General features: G+C 37.0%; 1 protein-coding gene across 12 annotated transcripts in view; it reads right to left on the bottom strand.

The window, feature by feature from the left end:
• The window catches only part of nbeab (neurobeachin b), a 334,783-nt gene that overhangs the window by 48,733 nt on the left and 259,650 nt on the right, over positions 1-26,400 (bottom strand). For all 12 annotated transcript variants that reach the window (XM_056271937.1, XM_056271943.1, XM_056271940.1 and 9 more), the window contains 3 exons: positions 26,033-26,152; positions 22,316-22,468; positions 18,223-18,393 (listed from right to left, as the gene is read on the bottom strand). In XM_056271937.1, coding sequence (XP_056127912.1) covers positions 18,223-18,393; positions 22,316-22,468; positions 26,033-26,152 — 444 coding nt within the window. The remainder of the gene's footprint in view (positions 1-18,222; positions 18,394-22,315; positions 22,469-26,032; positions 26,153-26,400) is intronic.

Genomic DNA, 26,400 nt, shown 5'->3' with positions numbered 1-26,400 from the left:
TCGTGCCGTGTGTTTGAATTCTCTAGGAGGAGTATTTCACATTCCATTGCATGTGTTTTCCAAACAACCCTTAATAGCCGACTTCCTGTTGGGCTGGGGTAAAAAGTAAGAGCATGAAGTATATATGAACCGATGAGATCTATATGTGTACTGAGTTTCATATTATTACATGCAAGCGTGTTTGATTTATGGACCAAGTGTTCAAACCCCGTTCCAGGGGGCGCTGTCGAGCCCCCCTGCCACGCCCGGGTACCAGCTTCAGCCCGGCCCTGATGGCCGCGGGTTCTGAGATGTGTGCAAAGTTTCAAGAGTTTTCGAGCACGTTAAGGCCCCCAAAAGTGCCCAAAAGGTAGTAAAATAATAATAATAATAATAATAAATAATAATCCTTAGGAAAACAATAGGGCCTTCGCCTTTTCAAGGCTTGGGCCCTAATAATCCTTAGGAAAACAATAGGGCCTTCGCCTTTTCAAGGCTTGGGCCCTAATAATAATAAATAATAATCCTTAGGAAAACAATAGGGCCTTCGCCTTTTCAAGGCTTGGGCCCTAATAATCCTTAGGAAAACAATAGGGCCTTCGCCTTTTCAAGGCTTGGGCCCTAATAAATAATAATCCTTAGGAAAACAATAGGGCCTTCGCCTTTTCAAGGCTTGGGCCCTAATAACTAGGGAATCACTAAACCGAGAGAATTAATCTGTTTTGATGATACACTCAAAATATTACACAAGCAATTCTTTAAATTTAATGATATTCAGAACAGAACAAGAATAAAAAAAAACTATAATTAAGAAATAACCGAAATAATTGAAAGCGAAAGTGAAAGTAGGTGGTGTTTGGCTCACGTAACTCTCTCATTAGAATCAAACTGTTTCAACATTTGCGATGTATTTGGATGCTAAACTATTCTTCATTATGGGCTTTGTACTTCACTCAGGTTTCAATATGTGTGTGTGTGTGTGTGTGTGTGTGTGTGTGTCTGTGTGTCTGTGTGTGTGTGTGGGTGAGGTGCGGGTGCGGGTGCGGGTGCGATTGAACTGTTACACATAAAAACATACTCCGTCATTTTGTTCATAGAGGACATCATTCAAACTGCAAAGTGTTTACTTATATTTGTGTACACTCACAATAAAACACAACAAAGTGCTTTTGTCAAACTATAAACTCTTGTCAAACTGTAACCTACAACTGTCACCCAACTAAAATCACACGCACACACTGTCTAAAAGCAAAAAATATTTATCCAACCCCATTTAAAACAGTCTGTGGGAGCCATCTTTTGGACATTCACCATATCGCATTGATTTTCATTTATTGTCCTCAGAGCCCTAATCTGTTTATTTTTCAATTACACATTCTACATTGATTAAAAAAGAAAATTCTAATGTGTTTTTATTTTATACAGGAATAAGTTATTTATAATTCAGATGAGAATAAAGTTAGTGTTAGTTCAAATTTTAAGGAAAACAAATATATTGATCTGAAATATAGCACATTCATCTCAGGTTAAATTACCAAACATACAATCTTAATTTAATTTAAAGCAAACGATACATTTAAAATATATGGGTTGTATGCATATTTTGGAATTTAAAAAAAAGATATATATCCAAAAAGACAAGGCCTTAAACTTGAACAAGGGTTAAACTCTTGTCGCTGTAAGAGACACAATGATTCAGCATTTTGAACGAATCGATTGACTCAAAGATTCAATGACCAATCCATAAACATGTATTGTCTCATTCATGAATGACTCAGTCGTTCGAACGAATCATTTGAACGAATGAATCAATGACTCACTCATTAAGACGGTCGCCTGGCGACACCTAATGACGGTTTAGTGTTATGTTTAAAAGTATCATTCTTTCCAACTCATATTTAAAACAATCTCACATTATTTAATGCATTGTTATTTTTCAGTGTAAACGATTTAATTTGATCACCCCTACCTAGAGTAACAGCCATATAGTGTCTTATTATTCTAAATAATTGAATTTATTGATCAAATTTACAAATTAAAAATGAAAGATGAAGCATACATTTAATAAGACTAGACTAGGGGTGCCCAGCAGATATTACAATTGGCAGATTTAAATATACCATGGCCCCCCACCGTCAATTTGGTGTGTGTATAATAAAATCATTTAGTCACTACAATTAAAACTTGAACGTATTTGCTTACTAAATTGTGAGCAGAACGAAAGTTGCAGCAAAGATCAGCAACAGGAGTCAAAATTCATTAATCACGAGAGTGAAGAGCTGACTGGAAAAATTATGACGGAATATTTTGTGTAAAAGCGCCTATATAAGCGAATCTGTCATTTACTCTTTTGTTGTTGTCTTTTCCCTGAAAACCGGAAGCAATCGGTCCCCGATATGGCGCTAATTTTAGTGACACTAAAAAGTATGCGGCTGCACTGGAATTCATAACGGTGCGCGTCCATGGCGACGAGCGAGCAAAACAGAGCGAATGTTTTTTCATTTCTACTTCCATAGAAATTCATTCGAGCGCACTGTGAGCGCCACCACTATAAATGTCCGTGCGGACGTCCTTACTTTACTTTCACTTTTAACTTAGCGATTTAACACGTTTTACACGTCAAATAACCGGTGAGAAAATATTCTCGGAGTCACATTTGCTACCTAATATATTTAAATACAATAGGCCTACCTGATTTTGAACACAAGAGGGCAGTATAGCCCTATGTATTATTTGATATATTTATTTTTTTAACTGAATAGTGCATCCTGGCTGTTTTTAAACTTGTACATTACTCTTAAATTGAAAACAAGAATAAAATGGGTTTAGTTGTGATATTTGTATAATTTTATCTAGAAATAAATGGTGTATAATTAAATTTTTAGAAGATATGAGGCTTTTAGTGTTTATTTTTTTTTTACATGATTTTAATCCCTCGCCATAGCAAAACAATTAGAGATATTCAATAGATATTCACAATTATGCTTCTTTAATGTATTTTCATCATGTTGAAAAAGTTTGGTGGGAATAAAATAAACCACTTAAGAGGAGTGGGTAAAAATGTAGAGCCTGGTTTTGCAAAACATCCACATTAAGACAAAAATAGCCCACTTCCTGTTGGGCTGGCTTAAAGTTGTTTGGCCCGATGAGATCTATATACCGAGTTTCATAATATTACATGCAAGTGTGTTTGATTTATGGACCAAATTTTCTGACGAAGTTTATGGACCAAGTTAATTTAATTAATAAACTAATTATATAAAACTATTTTCAATGCACTACAATTCAACTGGTTATATGCCTTTACTTATTAATACAACTTATTTAAAAAATACAAGGCGTAAGACATTTATTTTCTTTTTTAATGCAGGCCAAACAACACAGCAGTCAAATGGTTAATCTAGCCCCCCTCCCCCTCCCCACACTCACAGACACACACACACACAGAGACGTAGGCTCAGAGAGAGAGAGAGACATAAAATGACAATTTTCAAACCAAAATATCTGACTTCCTGTTGGTTGGAGCTATTGAGTGTAAATTAGAAACTTGTCTGGCTGGAAGAGAACAATACACATACCGATTTTTATTACTGTAGATAAAATTAATCCCCCCACTTTTGACAAAAGGTGGCGCTACTGAGCCCTCAACACGCCCGTTTCTGAAACTTTGCACATGTCTACTGGCTAATAAATGAGATGTGTCTGTCGAGTTTCATGCAATTTTAAGCAATTTCAGGCATGCTAAGAGTCTCAAAAGCATAAAAAAAGAATATTAAAGTTTGATGCGTTGCCACGACAACAGTATCTAAGATATCAAGAATCCATTCACAGGTCTACATCTGCCGTGTGTTTACATTATAGTAGTGAAGTTTGAAGCAAATCGGGTAAAAATAAGAGGGTGATTTCAAAGCATTTAGGAAGTGACACACTTCCTTCTGCCAGTTGGTGGCGCTATAACTTTGACTCACAATAGTCACATCCATGTGATCGGGCTCTTACAACGAACACACTGGTGAAGTTTCATCAAGATCAGTTAATGTATGCAGTAGTTATGACACACTTCCTGTTTCACGTTTCTCGCCATAATTTTGTTTCCTCGCCACGGCCAAACCGTTCGAGATATCAAAAATCCCCTCGCAAACTTTCATCCTCAATGTCTTGACTTCATGCTGACCGAGTTTCGTGCCGTTTGTTTGAATTCTCTAGGAGGAGTATTTCACATTCCATTGCGTGTGTTTTACCAACAACCCTAAATAGCCGACTTCCTGTTGGGCTGGGGTAAAAAGTAAGAGTGTGAAGTATATATGAAACGAGGAGATCTACATGTGTACCGAGTTTCATATTATTACATGCAAGCGTGTTTGATTTATGGACCATGTTTTCGGACCCCGTTCCAGGGGGCGCTGTCGAGCCCCCCTGCCACGCCCGGGTACCATCTTCAGCCCGGCCCTGATGGCCGCGGGTTCTGACCAGTGTGCAAAGTTTCAGGAGTTTTTGAGCATGTTAAGGCCTCCAAAAGTGTCCAAAAGGTAGCAGAAAAATAATAAGAATAATAATAATAATAATAAAATATATAGCTGCGAGCAGCGATTACGGGCCCAAGCCGGTGGCACCGCAACCCCGGTGCCTTTAGTTACCTAAAGGCACCGGGGTGGCGGTACCACCGGCTTTGGCCCTTCATCGCTGCTCGCAGCTATATTTATATATATATATATATATATATATATATATATAAAGCCGGTGGCACCGCCACCCTGGTGCCTTTAGGGTTATTGTGCACGACGTGCAAAAACGTAACCCTGCTTTGACTGTCGAAAAGAAGTGTGCTGTAGAGCTTGTATCAGTGTGGGCTCTGCAAAAGTGTGCATTGAGGGCACATGTCAACCACAAAGTATGCGAGAGCAACCTTCTGAAAGGTCAGGTCTACATCCAGGTCTACATCTGCCGTGTGTTTACATCATAGTAGTGAAGTTTGAAGCAATCAGCTGATTTCAAAGCTTTTTGAAAGTGACAGACTTCCTGCTGCCAGTTGGTGGCGCTATAACCGGGGTGGCGGTGCCGCCGGCTTTGGCCCTTTCATCGCTGCTCGCAGCTATATTTATATATATACACACACACACACACATATATATATATATATATATATACATATATATATATTGTTTTTTTAAGAGACAAGACAGAATATTACTTGCCTGATCTGATTAGAAAAATAGTGTTTGTGTGTGTGTGTGTGTGTGTGTGTGTGTGTGTGTGTGTGTGTGTGTGTGTGTGGCGTAATTGAACAATGTAGACATAAAGACATACTCCGTCCTTTTGTTCATACAGGACATTATTCAAACTGCAAAGTGTTTACTTATATTTGTGTACACTCGCAATAAAACACAACATTGTGCTTTTGTCAAACTATAAACTCTTGTCAAACTGTAAACTACAACTGTCACCCAACCAAAATCTCTTACACACACACACACACACAGTTTAAAAGCAAAAAATATCAAACAATCCTATTTAAAAACAGTCTGTGGGAGCCATCTTTTGGACATTCATCATATCGCATTGGTTTTCATTTCTTGTCATCAAACAGAGCCCTAATCTGTTTATTTTTTCAGTTACACATTCTACATTGATTAAAAAAGAAAAATCAAATGTGTTTTTATTTTATACAGAAATAAATAATCTATCATCCAGATGAGAATAAAGTTAGTGTTAGTTCAAATTTTAAGGAAAACAAATATATGATCTGAAATATAGCACATTCATTTAAAATTCATTCAGGTTCAATTACCAAACATACAATCTTAATGTAATTTAAAGCAAACAATACGTTTAAAATATATGGGTTGTATGACTATTTTTTAATATAAAAAGATATATATCCAAAAAGACAAGGCCTAAAGTTTAACAAGGGTTAAACTCTTATCACTGTAACAGACACAATCACACACACAATCACACACACAATCACACACACACACAAGTCAAATCACTTACATTTTACATGCAATATTGACTTTTTTTCTGTTTCAGCAGCGAAAATAGTTAAACAAAGATCACAGCAGAACCATCGCGCATCTCACAGCAACGCGTTCTCATTACTGAATGATTCAGCATTTTGAACGAATCGGTTGACTCAAAGATTCAATGACCAATCAATCCATAAACATCTATCTCATTCATGAATGACTCAGTCGTTCAAACGAATGAATCAATGACTCGCTCATTAAGACGGTCGCCTGGCGACACCTAATGACGGTTTAGTGTTATGTTTAAAAGTATCATTCTTTCCAACGATTGTTAATTAACTCATATTTGAAACATAAGCTATATTTATATATATACATACATATACACACACATACACAAAAATAAAATAAAAACACATTTGAAACGTGTTTTCTTACTAAATTGTGAGCTGAACGAAAGTTGCAGCAAATATCAGCAACAGGAGTCAAATTTCATTAATCACGAGAGTGAAGAGCTGACTGAAAAGATGATGACGGAATAGGCTATTTTATGTAAAAACGCCTATTTAAGCGAATCTGTCATTGTACTCTTTTATTGTTGTGTTTTCCGTGAAAAATAATAGACTATTGAACTCAGAATTCAAGCAATCGGCCCCCGAAATTGCACTAATTTTAGTGACACTAAAAAGTATGCGGCTGCACTGGCATTCATAATGGTGCGCGTCCATGGCGACGAGCGAGCAGAACAGAGCGAACGTTTAGTTAATTTCTACTTCCATAGGAATTCATTCGAGCGCCACCATTTCAATGTCCGTGCGGACGTCCATATTATACTTTCGCTTTCAAGTTAGTGTTTTTAAACCCCCCAGCGGGAGGTTTACACAATTTGTTTACACAATCACACGTTGATTAACCGGTGGGAAAATATTCCCATAGTAACATCCCTAATATATAAATATATATAAATTCAATAGGCCTACCTGATTTTGAACACAAGAGGGCAGTATAGCACTATATATGATTTGGATTATTATTATTTTTGACTAAACAACCATTCTGGCTGTTTTTAAACTTAAAAATAATTCTTAAATTGAAAAAAAGGAATAAAATGGGTTTAGTTCTAATATTTGTATAATTTTATATAAAAATAAATGGTGTATAATTACATTTTAGAAAGATATGAGACATGCCCTGATTCTTTTTTTGACATTATTGTCCTCGATCAGAGCCCTAATCTGTTTATTTTTTCAGTTACACATTCTACATTGATTAAAAAAGAAAAATCAAATGTGTTTTTATTTTATACAGAAATAAATAATCTATCATTCAGATGAGAATAAAGTTAGTGTTAGTTCAAATTTTAAGGAAAACAAATATATGATCTGAAATATAGCACATTCATTTATAATTCATTCAGGTTCAATTACCAAACATACAAATCTCAATGTAATTTAAAGCAAACAATACATTTAAAATACATGGGTTGTATGCTATTTTTTTTTATATAAAAAGATATATATCCAAAAAGACAAGGCCTAAACTTTAACAAGGGTTAAACAATCACTGTAACAGACACAATCACACACACACACACACACACACACACACACACGTCAAATCACTTACATTTTAGATGCAATATTGACTTTTTTTTCTGTTTCAGCAGCGAAAATAGTTAAACAAAGATCACAGCAGAACCATCGAGCATCTCACAGCAACGCGTTCTCATTACTGAATGATTCAGCATTTTGAACGAATCGGTTGACTCAAAGATTCAACGACCAATCCATAATCTGTCTCATTCATGAATGACTCAGCCGTTCAAACGAATCGTTTGAACGAATGAATCAATGACTCGCTCATTAAGACGGTCGCCTGGCGACACCTAATGACGGTTTAGTGATATTAAAAGTATCATTCTTTCCAACGATTGTTAATTAACTCATATTTGAAACATAAGCTATATATATATATATATATATACACACATATATATACACACACATATATATACACAAAAATAAAATAAAAACACATTTGAAGCGTGTTTGCTTACTAAATTGTGAGCGGAACGAAAGTTGCAGCAAATATCAGCAACAGGAGTCAAATTTCATTAATCACGAGAGTGAAGAGCTGACTGAAAAGATGATGACGGAATAGGCTATTTTATGTAAAAGCCCCTATTTCAGCGAATCTATCCTTGTACTCTTTTGTTGTTGTGTTTTCCGTGAAAAATAATAGACTATTGAACTCATAATTCAAGCAATCGGCCCCGTTATTGCACTAATTTTAAAGTGACACTAAAAAGTATGCGGCTGCACTGGCATTCATAATGGTGCGCGTCCATGGCGACGAGCGAGCAGAGCTGAGCGAACGTTTTTTAGTTCATTCCTACTTCCATAGGAATTCCCTCGAGCGCTCTGCACGTGGCCATTATCAATGTCCCGTATTTAAAAGCTCTCGGTCCTCAGTCACATACCAAATATATGTATAATGTATATATAAATATAATTTTGGACACAAGAGGGCAGTATGGCCCTATGTATAATTTTGTGTTTAAACTAAAAGAGCCCCTCCCCCCCTCCCCACACAGACACACACGAATGGCAGGGTGCATTCTCTCTGTCAGAGGGAGAGGGAGAGAAAATTCTCAGAAACATCCACATTCAAACCAAAATATCTGACTTCCTCTTGGTCTGAGCTAATGACAGTTAATTAGAAAGTTGTCCGGCTTGATCTGAACCATATGCATACCTGTGTCTGTCGAGTTTCATGCAATTTCAAGCATGCTAAGAGTCTCAAAAGCATCAAACAAGAATATTAATGTTTGATGTGTTGCCACGGCAACAGTATCTAAGATATCAATAATCCTTTCACAGGTCTACATCTGGCGTGTGTTTACATTATACACATAAAGTTTGAAGCAAATCGGGTAAAAATAAGAGGGTGATTTCAAAGCATTTAGGAAGTGACACACTTCCTGCTGCCAGTTGGTGGCGCTATAATTTTGACTCACAATAGTCACATCCATGTGATCGGCCTCTTACAACGAACACACTGTTGAAGTTTCATCAAGATCAGTTAATGTATGCAGTAGTTATGACACACTTCCTGTTTCACGTTTCTCGCCATAATTTTGTTTCCTCGCCACGGCCAAACCGTTCGAGATATCAAAAATCCCCTCGCAAACTTTCATCCTCAATGTCTTGACTTCATGCTGACCGAGTTTCGTGCCGTTTGTTTGAATTCTCTAGGAGGAGTATTTCACATTCCATTGCGTGTGTTTTACCAACAACCCTAAATAGCCCACTTCCTGTTGGGCTGGGGTAAAAAGTAAGAGTGTGAAGTATATATGAAACGAGGAGATCTACATGTGTACCGAGTTTCATATTATTACATGCAAGCGTGTTTGATTTATGGACCATGTTTTCGGACCCCGTTCCAGGGGGCGCTGTCGAGCCCCCCTGCCACGCCCGGGTACCATCTTCAGCCCGGCCCTGATGGCCGCGGGTTCTGACATGTGTGCAAAGTTTCAGGAGTTTTTGAGCATGTTAAGGCCTCCAAAAGTGTCCAAAAGGTAGCAGAAAAATAATAAGAAGAATAATAAATAATCCTAAGGAAAACAATAGGGCCTTCGCCCTTTGGGCTTGGGCCCTAATAATAATAATAATAATAATAAATAATCCTAAGGAAAACAATAGGGCCTTCGCCCTTTGGGCTTGGGCCCTAATAATACTAATGGGACATTAAAGATCATAAAGACACCACAAAAAGGATAATACTGTAATAAGTATTCTCTAGCATACTCTAGAGTCTAATGCACACATATAAATCATTATGATGTAATTTATATCTAGTCATTTAGCAGACATTTCATCCAAGGCAACTTACAAACGAAGAACATCAGCAGCAACTCAGAAACAACCTCATAATGCCACAATATCAAGTTTCAAGACTAAGCTAAAGTTGTACAAAAGTGAGAGCAGAAGTTCTATATACTCATATACTATAGAAAAAATGATATACACTCAAATACTATAGAGAAATCAGTATATACACTCAAATATAGACAAATGCAGTTATTGTACAATAACCTCTATTCACTGACAAATCAGTGAATGTTAATTTACAATTCCTGCAAAAAAAGAAGAAAAAAACCCCTTGAATTTTGAATTTAAAATTTTGAATTTTAAATTTCTCCGATTTTAATGCTGTTCAAGTCATGTCAAAATGATTATAGTTGACTAATAATTTCACACAAAACTCTTAAATTCATAATTGGGCAATTGACATGAAATACACTACCATTCAAGGATGCATTAAATTGATCAAAATAATAATGTCACAAACAATTATATTTCAAATAAATGTTCATTTGAACTTTCTACTCAACAAAGAATTCTGAAAAAAGTTAGTAAAGTAAAAAGTTCACGAAAATATTAAGCAGTCAACACTCGATAATAATAAGACATGTTATTGATCAGCTAATAATCATAAAAGAATGATCATGTGACACTGGATCATGTGACTGGAGAAAGGAAAAAATGACATTTTAAAATACGTTAAAATAGAAAACAGGAATTTTATTTCCAAATATTATTGATTTACTGTATTTGTGATCAAATGCAGCCTAAAAAGAGACTTCTGTCAAAAACATTTTAAAAAGTCTTACTGACCACAAACTTTTGAACGCTATCGTAATTTTGGGCAACAGTCCATCTAAAACCATTTTAACCAAGGTTGTTGCCTAGTCACTATGTTTAAAGTTTACTTATAGTGTTACAATTACATATAAAGATTTGACACACTTATGTGATTTGAGCCAACTCAGATGAAGGGTCAAAACAATTGAAGAAAGCACAGAAAGCCTGCACTCATGTTTCAGTCCTCACACATCCCTCATGTTATGTAACGCTGACAGACGCATGTCGCTGTGAGTGTGTTGGTTATTGATAGAGTGTATGTTTGTGGTTGTTTGTGTATGTGTGTGGAGCCCAGGAGTGTGCCACTGTGCACGCAAGCATTGACAGACACCTACAAGCTCCCCTCGGCTGTTCTGAGGCTCTGATCCCATCAATCTTTCCTTCCCGCGTGGAGCGCCTCCCACAGTCTAACAGAACAGCTCTCCCTCAGTGCTCTGAAGCCTGGATTCTCATGTCAGATCAAACGTCCCCACGCCGTCCAGATCAGCATGTTAAACATGTCACATGACCTACACGCTTAGAATCGGAACCAATCGGAATTCTAAACTCACTACATTCTAAATTCACTACTTGCAATTTGGAGAAATGTGTGATGTCATATGCCTTTCACTTTCAGAGTTTCTTTTAAAATAGTTGGTTTTCCAAAGCATTTCACTTCAAAGTCAACACAAAATCTAAATGGACTCTGTTTCCTTTCTTAAATTCTCTCAACGAACACCCCATTTCACTTACAGAATCAAAATGGTGTGCAAATGATGTTTCACGTCGACTTCAAAGCACTTTGGCAGCATGAAACAAACCCACAGAATTATAATCATTAGTGCAGCTGAAATGAGAGCAACAGAGTTCTCACTGAAATACTTCAAATAGGAACAATCAAACTTAAACGATCTTATCTAAGCCTGACCCTGTTTGGCAAAATCTGACACAAGCAGACCTCTCACGACTCACAGCAATCACATTTGGTAACAATTAAACATCAGTCTGTGCTGTTTTTACGATGCTGTCTGTCAAATAATAATGCGCTCACATTATAGCTATTTTAGGTTAGACTCAGGAACAGGGGTCAAAATGTCTGCTCAAATAATGTAATCTGATCTGAAGATCTGAGAGAAACAGCCAGCCATGTGGAAAGTATCAACTATATTTCTGCCATCCAACAGTGAAGGAAAGAACGAGAGGAAAAAATCATAGTCCAGAAATATGAATATAAATGGTCAATATACTTCATGTCAAAACAAAATATATACAACATAATGTTTTGATAAAAAGAAGTCTATTATGCTCACAAATGCTGCATTTATTTGATTCAAAATAACAGTAATATTGTGAAATATTTTTACAATTTAAAATAACTGTTTCCTAATTTATTATATTTTTATTTTTTTCCTGTGATGGCAAAGCTGAATTTTCAGCAGCCATTACTCCAGTCTTCAGTGTCACATGATCCTTCTAATATGCTGATTTGGTGCTCTGCTGATGTTCTGGTGCTTTATATTTCTGTGAAAACCATGATTTTTTTTTACGAATATAAAAATTCTAAAAAAGAAAAGTATTTATTTGAAATAGAAATCTTTGTAAGGAAAAAATATATTTCTTTAAAAAAAATCTACTGAACCTTAATGATTTATCGTTTGTTGCGTGAGAAATAAGTTAAAATCAAGGAAAAACTGAGGATAAACACAGCTTATACTCACATATTTGAAGACTGCTATTGGATAATTGAGGATAAAAATCATATTATGTGACTACCCATTACTTTACAGAGAGTTTACGACCTACTATGACCTACGATCTACGTTCTGCCTTAAAGGGGTGGTAAAATGCCATTTTCACAAGATGTAAAATAAATCTCTGATGTCCCCAGAGTGTGTGTGTGAAGTTTTAGCACAAAATACCTCACAGATATTTTTATATAGCATGTTAAAGTTATCACTTTTTGAGGGTTTGCAAAAACGCACCGTTGTGTGCCTGGCCCTTTAAATACAAATGAGCTGCTGCAGAGGGCGGGGTTTCAAGAGCTCTTGTGTGTTAGCAGCTGCGATTACCTCGCAGACACACTAAAATGACAGAAACTGTTCCCCCTTTAATGTTAAAACGGAGTCAGTCAAAGATGGAGACTCAAGAAGAAGTGACAACATGTAGAATGCAACAGGACGTCTCTGAATGGTTGGTTGATTGGTTTATGTTGCTGATGTGAAGTTAACTATCTTCAATTGGGATATTCTGTCATGGTAATCTATAAATCGCTCATATAGGAACTGTTGTGAGATGCACACAGAGTGACTTTCTATTGCATATGAAAAGATGGATGCTAAAGTTTGAGCTGACTCAGACTCACAAATATCTTATACAACAACTTTTCCTCTTCTCAACATGGACTGCGTGTTCCCGGGGGCGGGGTTTATGTACATTTTAGGGTTGGTGATGTCACTAACCCGGGAGGAATGTCATGTAGTCCCTACCAGCCGTTTGTTGTAGTCCTTTTCTTTAAAAGCAAATATCTTCCTTTGCTTTGAACTTTGAGCGTTGTAACTTTGATACTGTTGTTTATGCTCAAACAGCAACATTACACACTAACTAAAGTTAGAAAAGTGAAATCATACTTTACCACCCCTTTAAGAACAAATGGTGCAACCAAATAGAGTTAGTTACAAACTAGCTAGTTACTAAGCCTCTAGTGTGGACTTTACGTTCCAATTGAAGTAAGGACTTACGAATGGCTGGTGCAACCCTACTCAGCACATTAACTTCCAGAATGTAAAGTCCAGAAAAACATCCTACATTTATAGCAACTGTACCTTGTTATACATCCAATTCTGACACAGTATGTCTAGCCAAAGCTCCAGGTAAGGATATGTGAGAGACACGTCCTTTAAAACATCTTAATGTTGTCAACTGACCCACAATGTCAACCGGTTGATAATCTCAGCTCTGGAGAAAAAAACACTCTTTATCACAAACAGAAATCAGTAACTCATAACTGACAGTTCATTACGATAATCCACTTTAAGCCCCTGCCCTTTACGACAGATAAGAAACACCTCTTGCATAAGCTGTGCGGTGATTGTCTCCCACTGAGCTTTAAGCCGTCATGCTTAGATGGACATAAAACATCCATCACAACCTGGGGCATGTCAACCACAGATTCATCTTTGTGTCAGGTTAGATGTGCAAGTATGTCAAAATCTGATGTTTACCTCAGGTTCTCAGAGAAACATAAATATATATACATTTTAGGTGTGAGTTTAGTAATGGCAAGTAAAGGGTAAAAAAATAGCTAAATGGAAAAGATAGGCCTTTTATATATTTGTGTATGTGGAATAAAGTGCCGTTTACACCAATGCTAATATGTCATGCAAGCTTTCACCACAAATGTATTCAACCATGTTGCCAAATCATTTGCTTAAAGGACAAGTTCGGTATTTTACACTTAAAGCCCTGTTTCAAGATCGTTTCTGATGAAATAGAACGGTTAAGATTCAAATTTGGACACATGCTGCTGTCCCGAGAAATTTCGCCAAAACAATCCTTCCTAAAACGCATTAAACTTTAGTTTACAAAGACGTTAAACGCACCGAGTGGTCAAGGGTGTTCACTGATATGCTCACACAAAAATTGCTGCAAAAGATGCTTTACAACGTAAAGGTTTTATCGTAGTTTTTGAACAACTCCATTTGACTTGACTTGGACAAAAACTACGATAAAACCTGTTGGAAAGCATCTTTTTCAGCGATTTTTGTGTGAGCATATCAGTGAACACCCCTGACCACTCGGTCCGTTTAACGTCTTTGTAAACTAAAGTTTAATGCGTTTTAGGAAGGATTGTTTTGGCGAAATTTCTCGGGACAGCAGCATGTGTCCAAATTTTAATCTTAACCGTTCTATTTCATCAGAAACGATCTTGAAACAGGGCTTCAAGTGTAAAATACCGAACTTGTCCTTTAAAAAAGTTTGGACATCTGAATGTATCATTTGCATCCAATAAAAAAAAAAAAAATCAATGTAGACTAAAAAGTAGGGTGTTTATATCCATTTTGTCAAACACAGAAGACTGTGAAAGGATCAAATGCACTTTTTCTTACAGAGACACTCCTTTGACATATTCTACTCATTTGTGAATGTATAATTTAATGCTTATTAGTGACGGATAATTCACAAGCAGTGCTCTCAGATTGTGTATTATGTTTACATGCAATAAAAATCTGTATCAAAAGATTGCTGGCATGTTCTTCATCCGTAAATGCTGTTTTTCCAGTGACACAACCCTGCCAACTCGAGCCCTGTGACTCCATCATCAACTGCTGCCATTTTGATTTGACTCTGGAACGAGTTATGACCCTTAACTCCAGAGTTTGACATTTTAAGGCCGTAATTGCAGTGCTTAATGTCAGAGCTGTGGATGCACCTGTCAGTGGGGAATGAATCAATAGCCTGAAGGTGACGGTCACATTTCTGAGCGAGATACCACGAGCCGTCTTCCCTCTCCCTCACATCTCAGGTGGAGACCGAGAGACCTCAGAAACGCTAGTGAATTTAGCGTACTTGAGGTCAATATATTTTGTCCATGAGGTTATTCCTTTAATGTTTTTAGGTTGGTTAACCACTTGGAAAAATAGAGCAAAAATAAATGAATTCCTTCATGCATTCAAGAAGTCAAGTTGAGGTCAGCTTTCCTCAGCATTTAAGTGTCTGAATGCCATTTGATAAGCGCTTGGATGACATAAAAAGCAATATGGACTTTATGAATATACTATAGTGGAACATGAAGGCTTCTCAAACTCCAGAACTGACAAATAAAAGCCAGTTTTCTGGCTCTTCCGAGGCTAACAAACCTTGCTGTCAGCTACCATTGCTCTCAGAGTGCTGGACTGCTTGTGAAGAACGCGGCCACATGAAAGAAACATAATTGCTATTGTCTGGGATGTAGAGCTGAATGATGAAAAGCAAAGCTTTATCCATATTGTTTGATAATTAGCCCCCCTGTTCCGTGAGTGATTTGCATAGTGGTCACTTGACAAATAAAGGCAGTCCTGGAAGTGACAGTATATAAATGACTTGTTTTGCAGACAGCAGATGGTGGGTATCACAGGGAGCAGGAGAGATATAGGGAATGAGAGAGAGAAAAAGAGGAGCAAGGGAGGGAGGTATGGGGTACACACACTGCTACAAACACGCTGCCTACCAGCTGCTGCTGTTGAATTGGAATCATATCCACAAACACAATTAAGTCTTCTTCCAAACTTACACTAGTCAATAAACACCATTGTGTGGAAAATCAATAAAATTGATTTACATCCTAATTGCTTGATGAATTCAATTGTAGTCGATAACCAGAAAATAAATAAATCATATATTTGTATTCATGTCAAAGAGTGTTTTTAAATGAATCAACTAAATCCTTAAAACTAAAACTATTAAAACATGCTCTTGATAATTCAAATAAAGTAGAGCTGCATGATTCTGGATAAATTGAGAATCATATTTTTTTTTTGTTTCAAACAGAGACCACTATTCTTCTGACAAAATGTTACTTAATCTGAATTATTTAAAACACTAAATGAATGATTCAATGACTCACTCTTACAATACTTCACTTGTTTCATCACTGGATGAATCAGTGTTTTTGAACGAATGTCTTGAATGAATGATTCAAGTCGCCAAAAAATTTAATCGATACAATCATTGAAATCGATTGTATCGAAAGCCAAGTTACTTTCAAAAGGTGATTTGCGATCAAAATAGCTGTTAAGCTGTTTCATGTTAACTGCTTTCTCTGGGTCAGCGGCAGCGTGGACACAGATTTGAATGTTCCGTTGTGATTTTGTCAAATGTTTAATAGACATAGGCGAATAGTTGACATTTAGGAATAAGTAAATACAAATATTTCAATAAAACTAATGACAAAAAAAGACAAAAGCAAATAACAGATTTGCTAAAACTTAGACTTAAATTTAAAAATCTGAAAAAAGATGATTCAGAATATTAATGAATACTATATAAATTATGCTAAAATAACACTGGTTTGTGCACCATCTATGATGTGAGCATAAAAGATCATTAAAATCATGTGTCTAGATGTGGAAAAGAGTGGTTCTACTTATATGGTCAGATTTTCTAAAATATTTGCCAAGTGGATGATAAAACAGGCAGAAAACTGATGGAGGGACTATAGCATATAGTCTTTTGACTGTAAGCAACCCCACAGAGAACACCCTAACAATGCCAACCACCAAGAACACTTTAGCAACCATATAGCAACACATCGGCAACCATCCACAACATCCTGGCATGTGGGGGTGACTTTTGCATAAGCAAGAGTAAAAATAAAATTTTCATTATAAATTTGTCTGATGTCGGCACAGATATACCATCTGTACTTAAAGTATTTATATGTACCTAAAGTGTTATGGTTACCACTCATTCAGAGTAAAAGATGCAACGCACGTGAGTAAGCAGTTTGAGTTTCTCTTTCCCAGAGGACATATTTGCATGGCAAGCTCTGAATGACACATACTGACAGTCTCTCAGATATATTCAACTGACACTGGGCTCATTCATGCTTGAACTGCGGTTGACGAATGTTGATATTGCGAGTCTTACGCCATCATTTTTTAACCCGTTGCATCCAGAGACCTTAAAAAAATGGTTAACCTGCAAATATATCAATAAAAAAAAAACATCCCATGTTTCTAGCTACATAATACACACAGTGGTCCATCTAGTGGTGACATTTATAAAGCATTTTACCCATAGGAAGAGGGTGAACCAACTCTAGGCTAAGGAGATGCGCTTCCCCTTGAAAACACATTACATTTCCATGAAATAGTTTCAGGTTACGTGTCACGGCACAATACACATCCCAGCATAAACACTCCCGATAAACTATTTGTTTTTAATGTGTCTTCGTACACAAACCAAAAGCAAGCATACTATAAGTGGGATTTGGGATGGAAAGAGCGCTCCCTTTATAGTCCCTAAAAGGCTGTCACTCATCTTAGTTCATTGCATTTTCACAAAGTTCTGTTATAATCAATGAAGCCCACTGCACAATGATGAATATCTTATTAACATAATTGTTTGTTATAATAAGAGGATTTGCTTGCAAACTCAGAATCTGCTCACCTGAGTTTTTGTTCAGTGCTAACGTAAACACCTCTGATTGGCCATTGCGTTCAAGAAATCAACATATATGTCTGTGATTGGCTACATTGCTCAACTCAGCAAAAACACGTTGTAAATAGAAAGGTTCTCCAGAGCACAAACACAGATACGCACTGGATCGTTTGCCAAATATGTTTAGCCCAAAATGCTATTATTACAGAGAAAAGGTGCCCATAACTGCCCTCTTTTCTTTCTAAAAGCAATCAGAAGCAGCAGCAGCAGCAGGCAACGCCAGTCTCAAGTCCGTGGCCAGGGAAAGGCTAAGTCTTGCCCAGCCTTATACACTCCAACTATGATTTTAACATTCACTGACACAGTCCAATTATAAAAATGGGTAAAAAAAGAGATGTTAGCCACAAATCCCAGAAACCTGTTGCCGTTGTCATGGCAACGCAGCGGCAGCGACCTACCTCGCACAATGGGGGATCACTGGCGAGGCTGTCGAGGTTGACGGAGCCCTCGTAGGTCAGGTGGTGAAAGACGTTGAGGGCGCGTGCCGCCTCGGGCCCACGTTGTTTGTAGCCAAAAATAAGGTCAATCCACTGGTGCAGCTGACACGACACAAACTCGCTTTCCAGAGCCTGTCAAAGAGAGCGGGGCAATTAGAGGTGAAAGGTACACATACATACACAACACGAACACAAACAAACACACACAGACGTACAGACACAAACACACAAGCACTAGACAAACATACACTCGGGGCGACGCTTCTTCAGAAGACTGCAATAGCCTGAGACCAACATAAAAGTGTAAATAAATCAACTTGTGTTCAATATTTTAACAGCTGTCTTTCCATAAAATATGATAGATGCACTTCTTGAAACTCAAATCATCTAAATCAACAATATACAGTGGCTCTAGTATTTGGACACACTTAACAACAAGATCAACTATATAGTCTCACATGCTCACCAAGGCTGCATTTAAATGGTCATAAAATAAAGCAAAAACAGTCATTTTTTAAAAATGTAATGTATTCCTGTAATTGTAAAGCTGAATTTTCAACATCATTAGTCCAGTCTTCAGTGTCACATGATCCTTCAGAAATCATTATGAAATGCTAATTTGGTGGTAAAAATGATTTTGAAACAGAAATCTTATACATTATAAATGTCTTTACTGTAACTTTTGATCATTTTAAAGCTTCCTTGCTGAATAATAGTATTATTTCTTTTTAAAGAAATGCAGTAGTAGTAGTAGATTTATTTATTTCAAAAAATGGTCAGTTATGAATATAAAGCATTATTCTTTTCCAATTGGGATCTAGATACTACCTGCTATGGAATGGTAACGCACATTCTTTATTATAGATATACATCAAACCCCATTGAAAGATAACAAAGGGAAAAAAGAAAGATGGAACAAATAACACAGAATGGCACACAAATACACACTTTTCACTTCCTCTCACACACAAACACACCCAGGGACCCGCTGCTGGATTTTACACACTCACTCTCACATCAGAAATAACAGCTATTACCAACAGAGCAAGCCGTGGAGCGCAGGGGCTGAGCTACCCCCAGGGCATGTCATTACAATCGAAAGTGACACATGCAAAGATGGGAACACTAAGTGAAAGAAAGAGAGGAAGAAATGGCAGAGAGAGAAAGGGAGCACAAAGACAAGGAGGGAAAGAGGGGATTAAATGAGACAGAGAGAAAGAGAGCAGCAGCGAGAGAAAAAGAAAGGACAAGATCTAAGGGCAAAACCGAGCCGTAGCCTGTTTAAAAATGTATGTGCTATTCACCTAACCTAAAATCCTGTGAAAAACACTAGTCTTTCCAACAAACCAAAGAATCACATTCAAAATATCTACAAAATGAAATTAATATTTATTGAAACGTTCGTAATCATTTTTGTGTGCTCACTCAGTGTATGAACCAAATATATATATATATAAAAAAGTCATATTGTTCTAAACCATGTATGATTTGATTTTCCTTATACCATGGAACACAAAAATATATTTTACAGAATGTCCAGCAAATATGGCAGGATAAATATTCAAACATGGCGCGTCAAGATGTCTGGTGTCAATGATATCAAATCAGCTTCAAATGAGATTTGAGATCTATACAACAACAGGAAGGTTTTCAGCAAATATAGACTTTCGATCTATTCCTCACAAAAAGCTATCACACAACTTCAGAAAACTTGGAAAATATCATACCAATTGTATGGACCAGTTTTATGGTACTTTAAATGTGTTTTTTGTCATAACCTAAGCAGACTTATACTGTAAGTATCAAAAATGAATCAGTGAATCATTTATGTGATCAGTGAACTTTTCAATGACATGAATTTCAATGAAAAAGTTCAGAAATTCATCACTAGCTTCATTTGAAAAAATTCTGAAGCTAAAACAAATTAATTGCTTTCATTTAAAGTCATTTTTTAATGAAATCCAATATTCCTCAAAAGTGCTAAATTAATTGTTAATGAAACTGAATCTGAATTGTTAAGAGGAATCAGAAATGTTATGGAAAAGAGCACACAGGACTTTCTGCTAAACTTCTTTTTTTAGAGGAAATGAAGTTAATATGTATTATAAAACTGTCTAAACCAGTGTGGAGATGTCTTATCCACAATACTTACAACTTACCAAATCAATGATTTTGAGGCACTATACAAATGCTGTTAAGGAAAATTTTGAGTTTCCAGAAAGAGGAACCAAACTGTGAGACGTGAACACACTTTTGCATCATTTAAGGCTCATGTCAGGTAGTCGTGTCAAATACATTCTGAGGTGTTTTGACATCCTCAAGCCCTTTCTTTAAGAAAACCTCGCTTTAACAGACAGGTATTGTTTGATCTTTGGATATGTCCATGTATATGTGTGAGTGCGTGTGTCTGAATAGTTGAATGTGTTAAACCAGGAAAAAAATGAGGCCGGAGGAAAGGTCACCTCCACAAGACACACACACACACACACACACACACATATAGACCCCAGCATTGTCACTGCAGCTGAAAAGGTCAAGTGTGTTTGCTGTAGTGCTTTTTCCTCGGGCAGTGTGGCCCACAACACACCTCTGATACTTTGATTTGGCAGCAGTTTTGATACACAATCAGTAGCTTTAAATGCATAAACACACACACAATATTAAATTACACACCCTGCAGCATAGGCTATACAGTTCCCATGTCTCGCTGTTGTTCTCTCGTTTTTTATGAGTATACAGCATGTGCTAGATAGAGCCATTATAAAAGGCAGTACACAATTTCGACCCCACTGCAGTCTAGAGGGATTGGTGGACAGGACACACACACACATCCGTGAGGTCCTGTCTGCTGTGAGCCAAATCATGATTGATGAGGCCGGCATTAGGGTAACATTATAAGGGACAGTGGCCGGGCCTGTCCTCCTCGACATCATTCAGGTCAGTGGTAGATTACATTAGTATTGAGCAGTGCACTACATTACGACCTTCATTGAGGGAAAGCAGGACGCAGAGGCCTGCAGAGGACCAGGATGCTGTATCATATGAACGAATGAGTGTGATCTCAGGGGAAAAGATGGAAGGAAATGGATTACAAATTAAATACTGAACTAAGAATTTAAGATAGCAGATTCTGTTCAGACATTACATCAGTTGATGTAATATCGTCAGCAGAGCAATACGACATCAGTAGGCCTACGTGTCTATCTATCTATCTATCTATCTATCTATCTATCTATCTATCTATCTATCTATCTATCTATCTATCTATCTATCTATCTATCTATCTATCTATCTATCTATCTATCTATCTATCTATCTATCTATCTATCTATCTATCTATCTATACTTTATATATTTACTATATTTATAAAAAAATGTATCATGGTTTCCACAAAAAAATGTAAGCGGTACAATTAGAATATGACAATATCAGCATATTAAAATAATTACAGATTAATGTGACACTGAAGACTGGAGTAATGATGCTGAAAATGCAGCTTTGCCATTACAGGAATAAATTACATTTTAAAATAGAAATTAGTTATTTTAAATTGTAATAATATTTCACAATATTACTGTTATTACTGTGTTTTTTTTTTTTTTATTAAATAAATGCAGCCTTGGTAAACATAAGAGACTTTTTTCAAAAACATTCAAAACTGAACCTAAATTTACAAATAAACCAATTAAATGCAATTTCCTAAAGAAAGGATTCTCATAAGTCGGTTATTTTAGTACAAAAAAAAAAAACTACAAAAAATTATAATATTTCTTCCTCAAACCTAATAAAATTTTTGTTAATGGAATGGTTGAGGAAAAAGAACCGTTAAGATGATTCGGAATAAGATTTCCAATTCTTGAAACATTTCCCAGTATACCCAATGCCACATAGAGCAGAGAGCAATGGTTAGGATGGGACAAGTAGGAAGACTAGGCTCTGAGGTCCTCTATGGTTTCTGCAAACTTCTGCAGATTCTGTTCTGGCCTAGACATTAGCCATGTTTATTTTACACCAGACAAAGAAAGTTGCAGTTAGGCAGTGAGTTTGACTTACCATCCTGTTGATCCTGACAAAGTCCTCTGGTTTCTTTGCCCAAGCTGGTAGTTCTACATCACAAACAGGAACACCGTCATCCCTGTCACCCATACAGTAGCCATTACTGTTCACAAACATCTCTGGCAGGTAGTAGAACTCCGGGATCAACTCCTATGAGGTGGAGAGGAAGAGGACAGGTGGGAGAGAAAAAGCAAAAGAAGCTCAAGTCAAATCCAAACATTTCCAAAATAGATGTATTAATATTGTATAGGGATACAGGGGAGTTCAAATGTACATGCAAAAATACCAATGCATTCATTGCATGTTTTGTAGTTTAATTACTCAAAATGTTGGCCACGTTTCAGGCGGTCATGAAAAGCGACCCCAGGAGACCAGTGAAGGACCATCAGAGTACATTTAAAAACACTCGGAGAGTGTGGGAATGCGGCAAACACACAGAGATGGGGGAGGGGGGATATACAAAGGAAACACGAGAGATGACAGAAAACTTTCTTGCGGTTTGAAGTGAGCTGATGGATGGATCCGCTGTGTGTGTTGAGGTACAGGAAGCAGGTTTGGTTTTGTTGGGATTTTGGAGGAGTAACCATTGATCGGAATGATAGTGGGAAACGTAATGCTTAATGTAACGAGCACATATTTTTTAAAAACCATTATACTCATTAACTGGGTCATTAAAAACAAAAACTGGACTTGAACTTACTGTATATGGATGGACCGGATTGATAAAACTAGCAATAGGGTTTTCTCTTTTAAAGGTGTTGCAATTACTACAACCGTTGTTCTTCTAAAAGTTAAAATACACAAATAAAAACTTTAGGTGGAAGTGAATGCAGTCACATTGTTCTACTGAATACATTATTTTTTTTACATGCTTCCCTGACCTTGATAGCCTCATATCCAAAGCTGCCACATTCCCAATCCTTCTCCGTTCTCACTGCCGAATCAGTGCAAATTACCCATAATTCCCTGTGAGAGACGCCTCTGTACATTGGGGCATGTGCACACGAGGAATGTGACCTCCTCCCTGTTTAGTGTCAGTCAAAAGCTCTTGCCTTTGAAGAACCTTTAAAACCATTTAAAATCATTTAAGACCTCATTCTGCCCGCACACATCTGAACCTGACAGGTTGAATGTTTTCTCCTCAACGCTGCTGTTTTGGATTCAAGTTGCTGTTATACGCCGCCTGTTGAAATGAGTTGTTTAACTACGTCCCGTTGGTGTGTATAAGAGAGTTCTTTAAAGCACCATAAAACAAGAGGACTTTCACATGAAGGGTCACTAGAAACAGTATGCTTACAATAAAACACAGCTTGCTTTTGGTGTAGGGTCAGGATTTAAAAATGCACCCTATTTTATGACGGTTAAGTCCCGGTATTTCATCAGTCCTTTAGGATGTCTCAAATATCTCTCACAGCTCTAAAACGCTAACATCATTTCTACACTGTAAGCAACCAATAGACTGTCTGCACCAGAGGACTTGAAGTCATCTATGAATATTCACAAACACAGACCATTGACCAACCCCCTTTAAGCTTCAGGTTTCACTTCAGCAAGCAAAGCAAAACAAATAAAATAAAAGAAAGAAAGAAAGAAACAATGCATTTAATTTTTAACAGAAATGGCTCGGGCTAAAACTGATTTAGTATTATATTAGGATTAGGATTATTGTAAATGAAAATTATACATTTTTAATTAATAATTACATTTGAAAAGAATTGTATTATATGACATACATATTATAAAGCAAAATTAACAACCAAAATTGGACCGAGCTCCGTCTGTACTCCCACAGGAGGGTTGGTTTATAAACTTTGCAGACAGTTACTTAGTTGCGAACAGTTTGGGAGGCTAGTGCCGTGATCCACGTCTTCAACCCGCTTCGCTCGTGAGCCAATAATTCCTCTACAGCCTCATAATGGGCTGACAAGTCAATCACACTCAAACTCTTCAGCTTTACACCGTTCGCCCTAATGACACCCTCCTGGAGAGCTGTCACCGGCCACGACTGCCTCATCACACTCCCTCAGACAGATTATTGAGAAGATGTTGACGATTGGAGGAGTTACTCTTAGCAGGAGGTGAGCTGATGACTGGCTGCATGTTTTTTGACAAGGCTATCTATCTATCTATCTATCTATCTATCTATCTATCTATCTATCTATCTATCTATCTATCTATCTATCTATCTATCTATCTATCTATCTATCTATCTATCTATCTATCTATCTATCTATATGTATATATAACCAAAAAAGATCAACGACATTCACCATAATGACCTTTAATGGACTTGGCCTGTTCTGAGGAAGTGGTCTGGGAAAAAGGGCCAGTGAACAATGGATTAGCGGTTTTGTGCTGCATATGATCATTACAGAGAATTGTGGGTAATGACTAAGTTCAGGGTGATGTGATGCAGAATAAACCTCTAAAGGCCACTGCAGCGTTACTAAAGGACATAAAAGCAATAAAAAAAACGAAATATCTAAATAAATTGTACAATTATTTTGCATACTTTAAACAAAATATTTCTAAAAAAGACAAAAAAATGACCTTAATATCTACCGAACTTTAGATAATGTGCAATTTTAAAAATGCACATAGAACAAAAAAGCTGGAATATCAGAATATCAGATACATTATATTATATTATATTATATTGCGAAAAAACATTTCACAAAGACAAAAAAAAAAGTATAGTTTTGTTAGATTGTTTTGTTCAAACCAAAAATTCACATTTAACACCACACACAAGTTTTTACATACATATTACAAACATCTGATGCTCTGTATTATTGCTATAAGCTCTATTAAATAAACAGTCATTCAAACAGAATAGGAATACATATAGCAAGGTAATACAATACAAAGCTAGTCGTTTATGATAAAAATCATGCTGCTCATACATAATAAAAATCAACTCCTGCTACACAAGAAAATACAAAAAAATCCCTATTTTCTGACCATTAAATGTGTTTAACATGATCCATGCAGACACCGTAAGGGTTCCGAGAGGCCTGTATTATTAGCTAACATATCTAGTGTTTCGCTGTACAGCCGTTCTCTTGCCGTGCACAGCGCCTGCACCTCGTGTTGTTGGATGCTGTTCCCCAGCCCGGGGAAGTAAAAAGCCCTGCCTTTACATAAAAGACTACATTTTAAATAGCTTTTGTCATTAATGCTTTATTAATTGCCTGGGGCGAAGCTAACCCGTCACTGAGTGTGTTGGAAAAGTATGACACTTTTAGGTCAGCTCGAGTGCGCTTGCTGAGCCGCAGCGCGGGGCTGAAATGGAACGAGAGGCAACAGGGAACAACCATTACGATGATGAAGTGATGGCGCTCTGAAATATGTGCATGTTGAGCGATGTTTTACTTAAAATGTTTATGAAGAAAAATGTTGATTTCACAGAAATGTTGATTTCGGAAAAAAGACATAGCTGAAGCTGCTCGGAAGCTACATGAACTAAATGTTGGTGCGAATCAAAACAATAGTAGGCCCTATCTGTTGTTTTTGGGAACTGGATGATACCAATTTTGGTTGATTGATTGGACTAAAAAGAGAAACTCTTGGAGGAATTGTTTATTCAATTCCTCACAGTTGGAGCTAGTAATGTTGTCCCTATATCATCACAACAGTCAGGCACTAATGACTCGTTTTTTGACGGCAACAAGCCTGTTTAGACATTACAGTGTACAAAAACTGATATCTGATTACCTTCACATCTGCAGTATCACGCTGGCAGTGCCTCCATGAGCGGGCGATACCGGAGAAAGTGCGGTTTGGGTGATCAAACTTGTTGCCGTTGGCGTTTAGGAAGAACGTGGTGAAAGGCTCCTGCAATTGAGCAGACACAAAAACAACACTGTCACTTGCATTGACCCAAATAAGCTCAAAAACATCTTGTGTGAAAATAACTGTAGCGGGATCACATGATTCTGACTGCTAATTAGGCGCTTGTTTAGACAAATCTGCACTGTTTTGTAAAGTGCTAATGCTATTCAGAGCCCAAGACATCAGCGGAATAAATAAAGTAAATTCATCTGCATTCATTTCTATGGTAATTGGATTCAATCTCGTGATGG

The sequence above is a fragment of the Rhinichthys klamathensis genome, unplaced genomic scaffold (assembly GCF_029890125.1).
Source record: "Rhinichthys klamathensis goyatoka isolate OS25496 unplaced genomic scaffold, OSU_Roscu_1.1 h1tg000329l_1, whole genome shotgun sequence".
Taxonomy (NCBI): Eukaryota; Metazoa; Chordata; class Actinopteri; order Cypriniformes; family Leuciscidae; genus Rhinichthys; species Rhinichthys klamathensis.
Note: the sequence above shows the minus strand (reverse complement) of the source record. Positions and strands in the feature narration are given on the sequence as shown.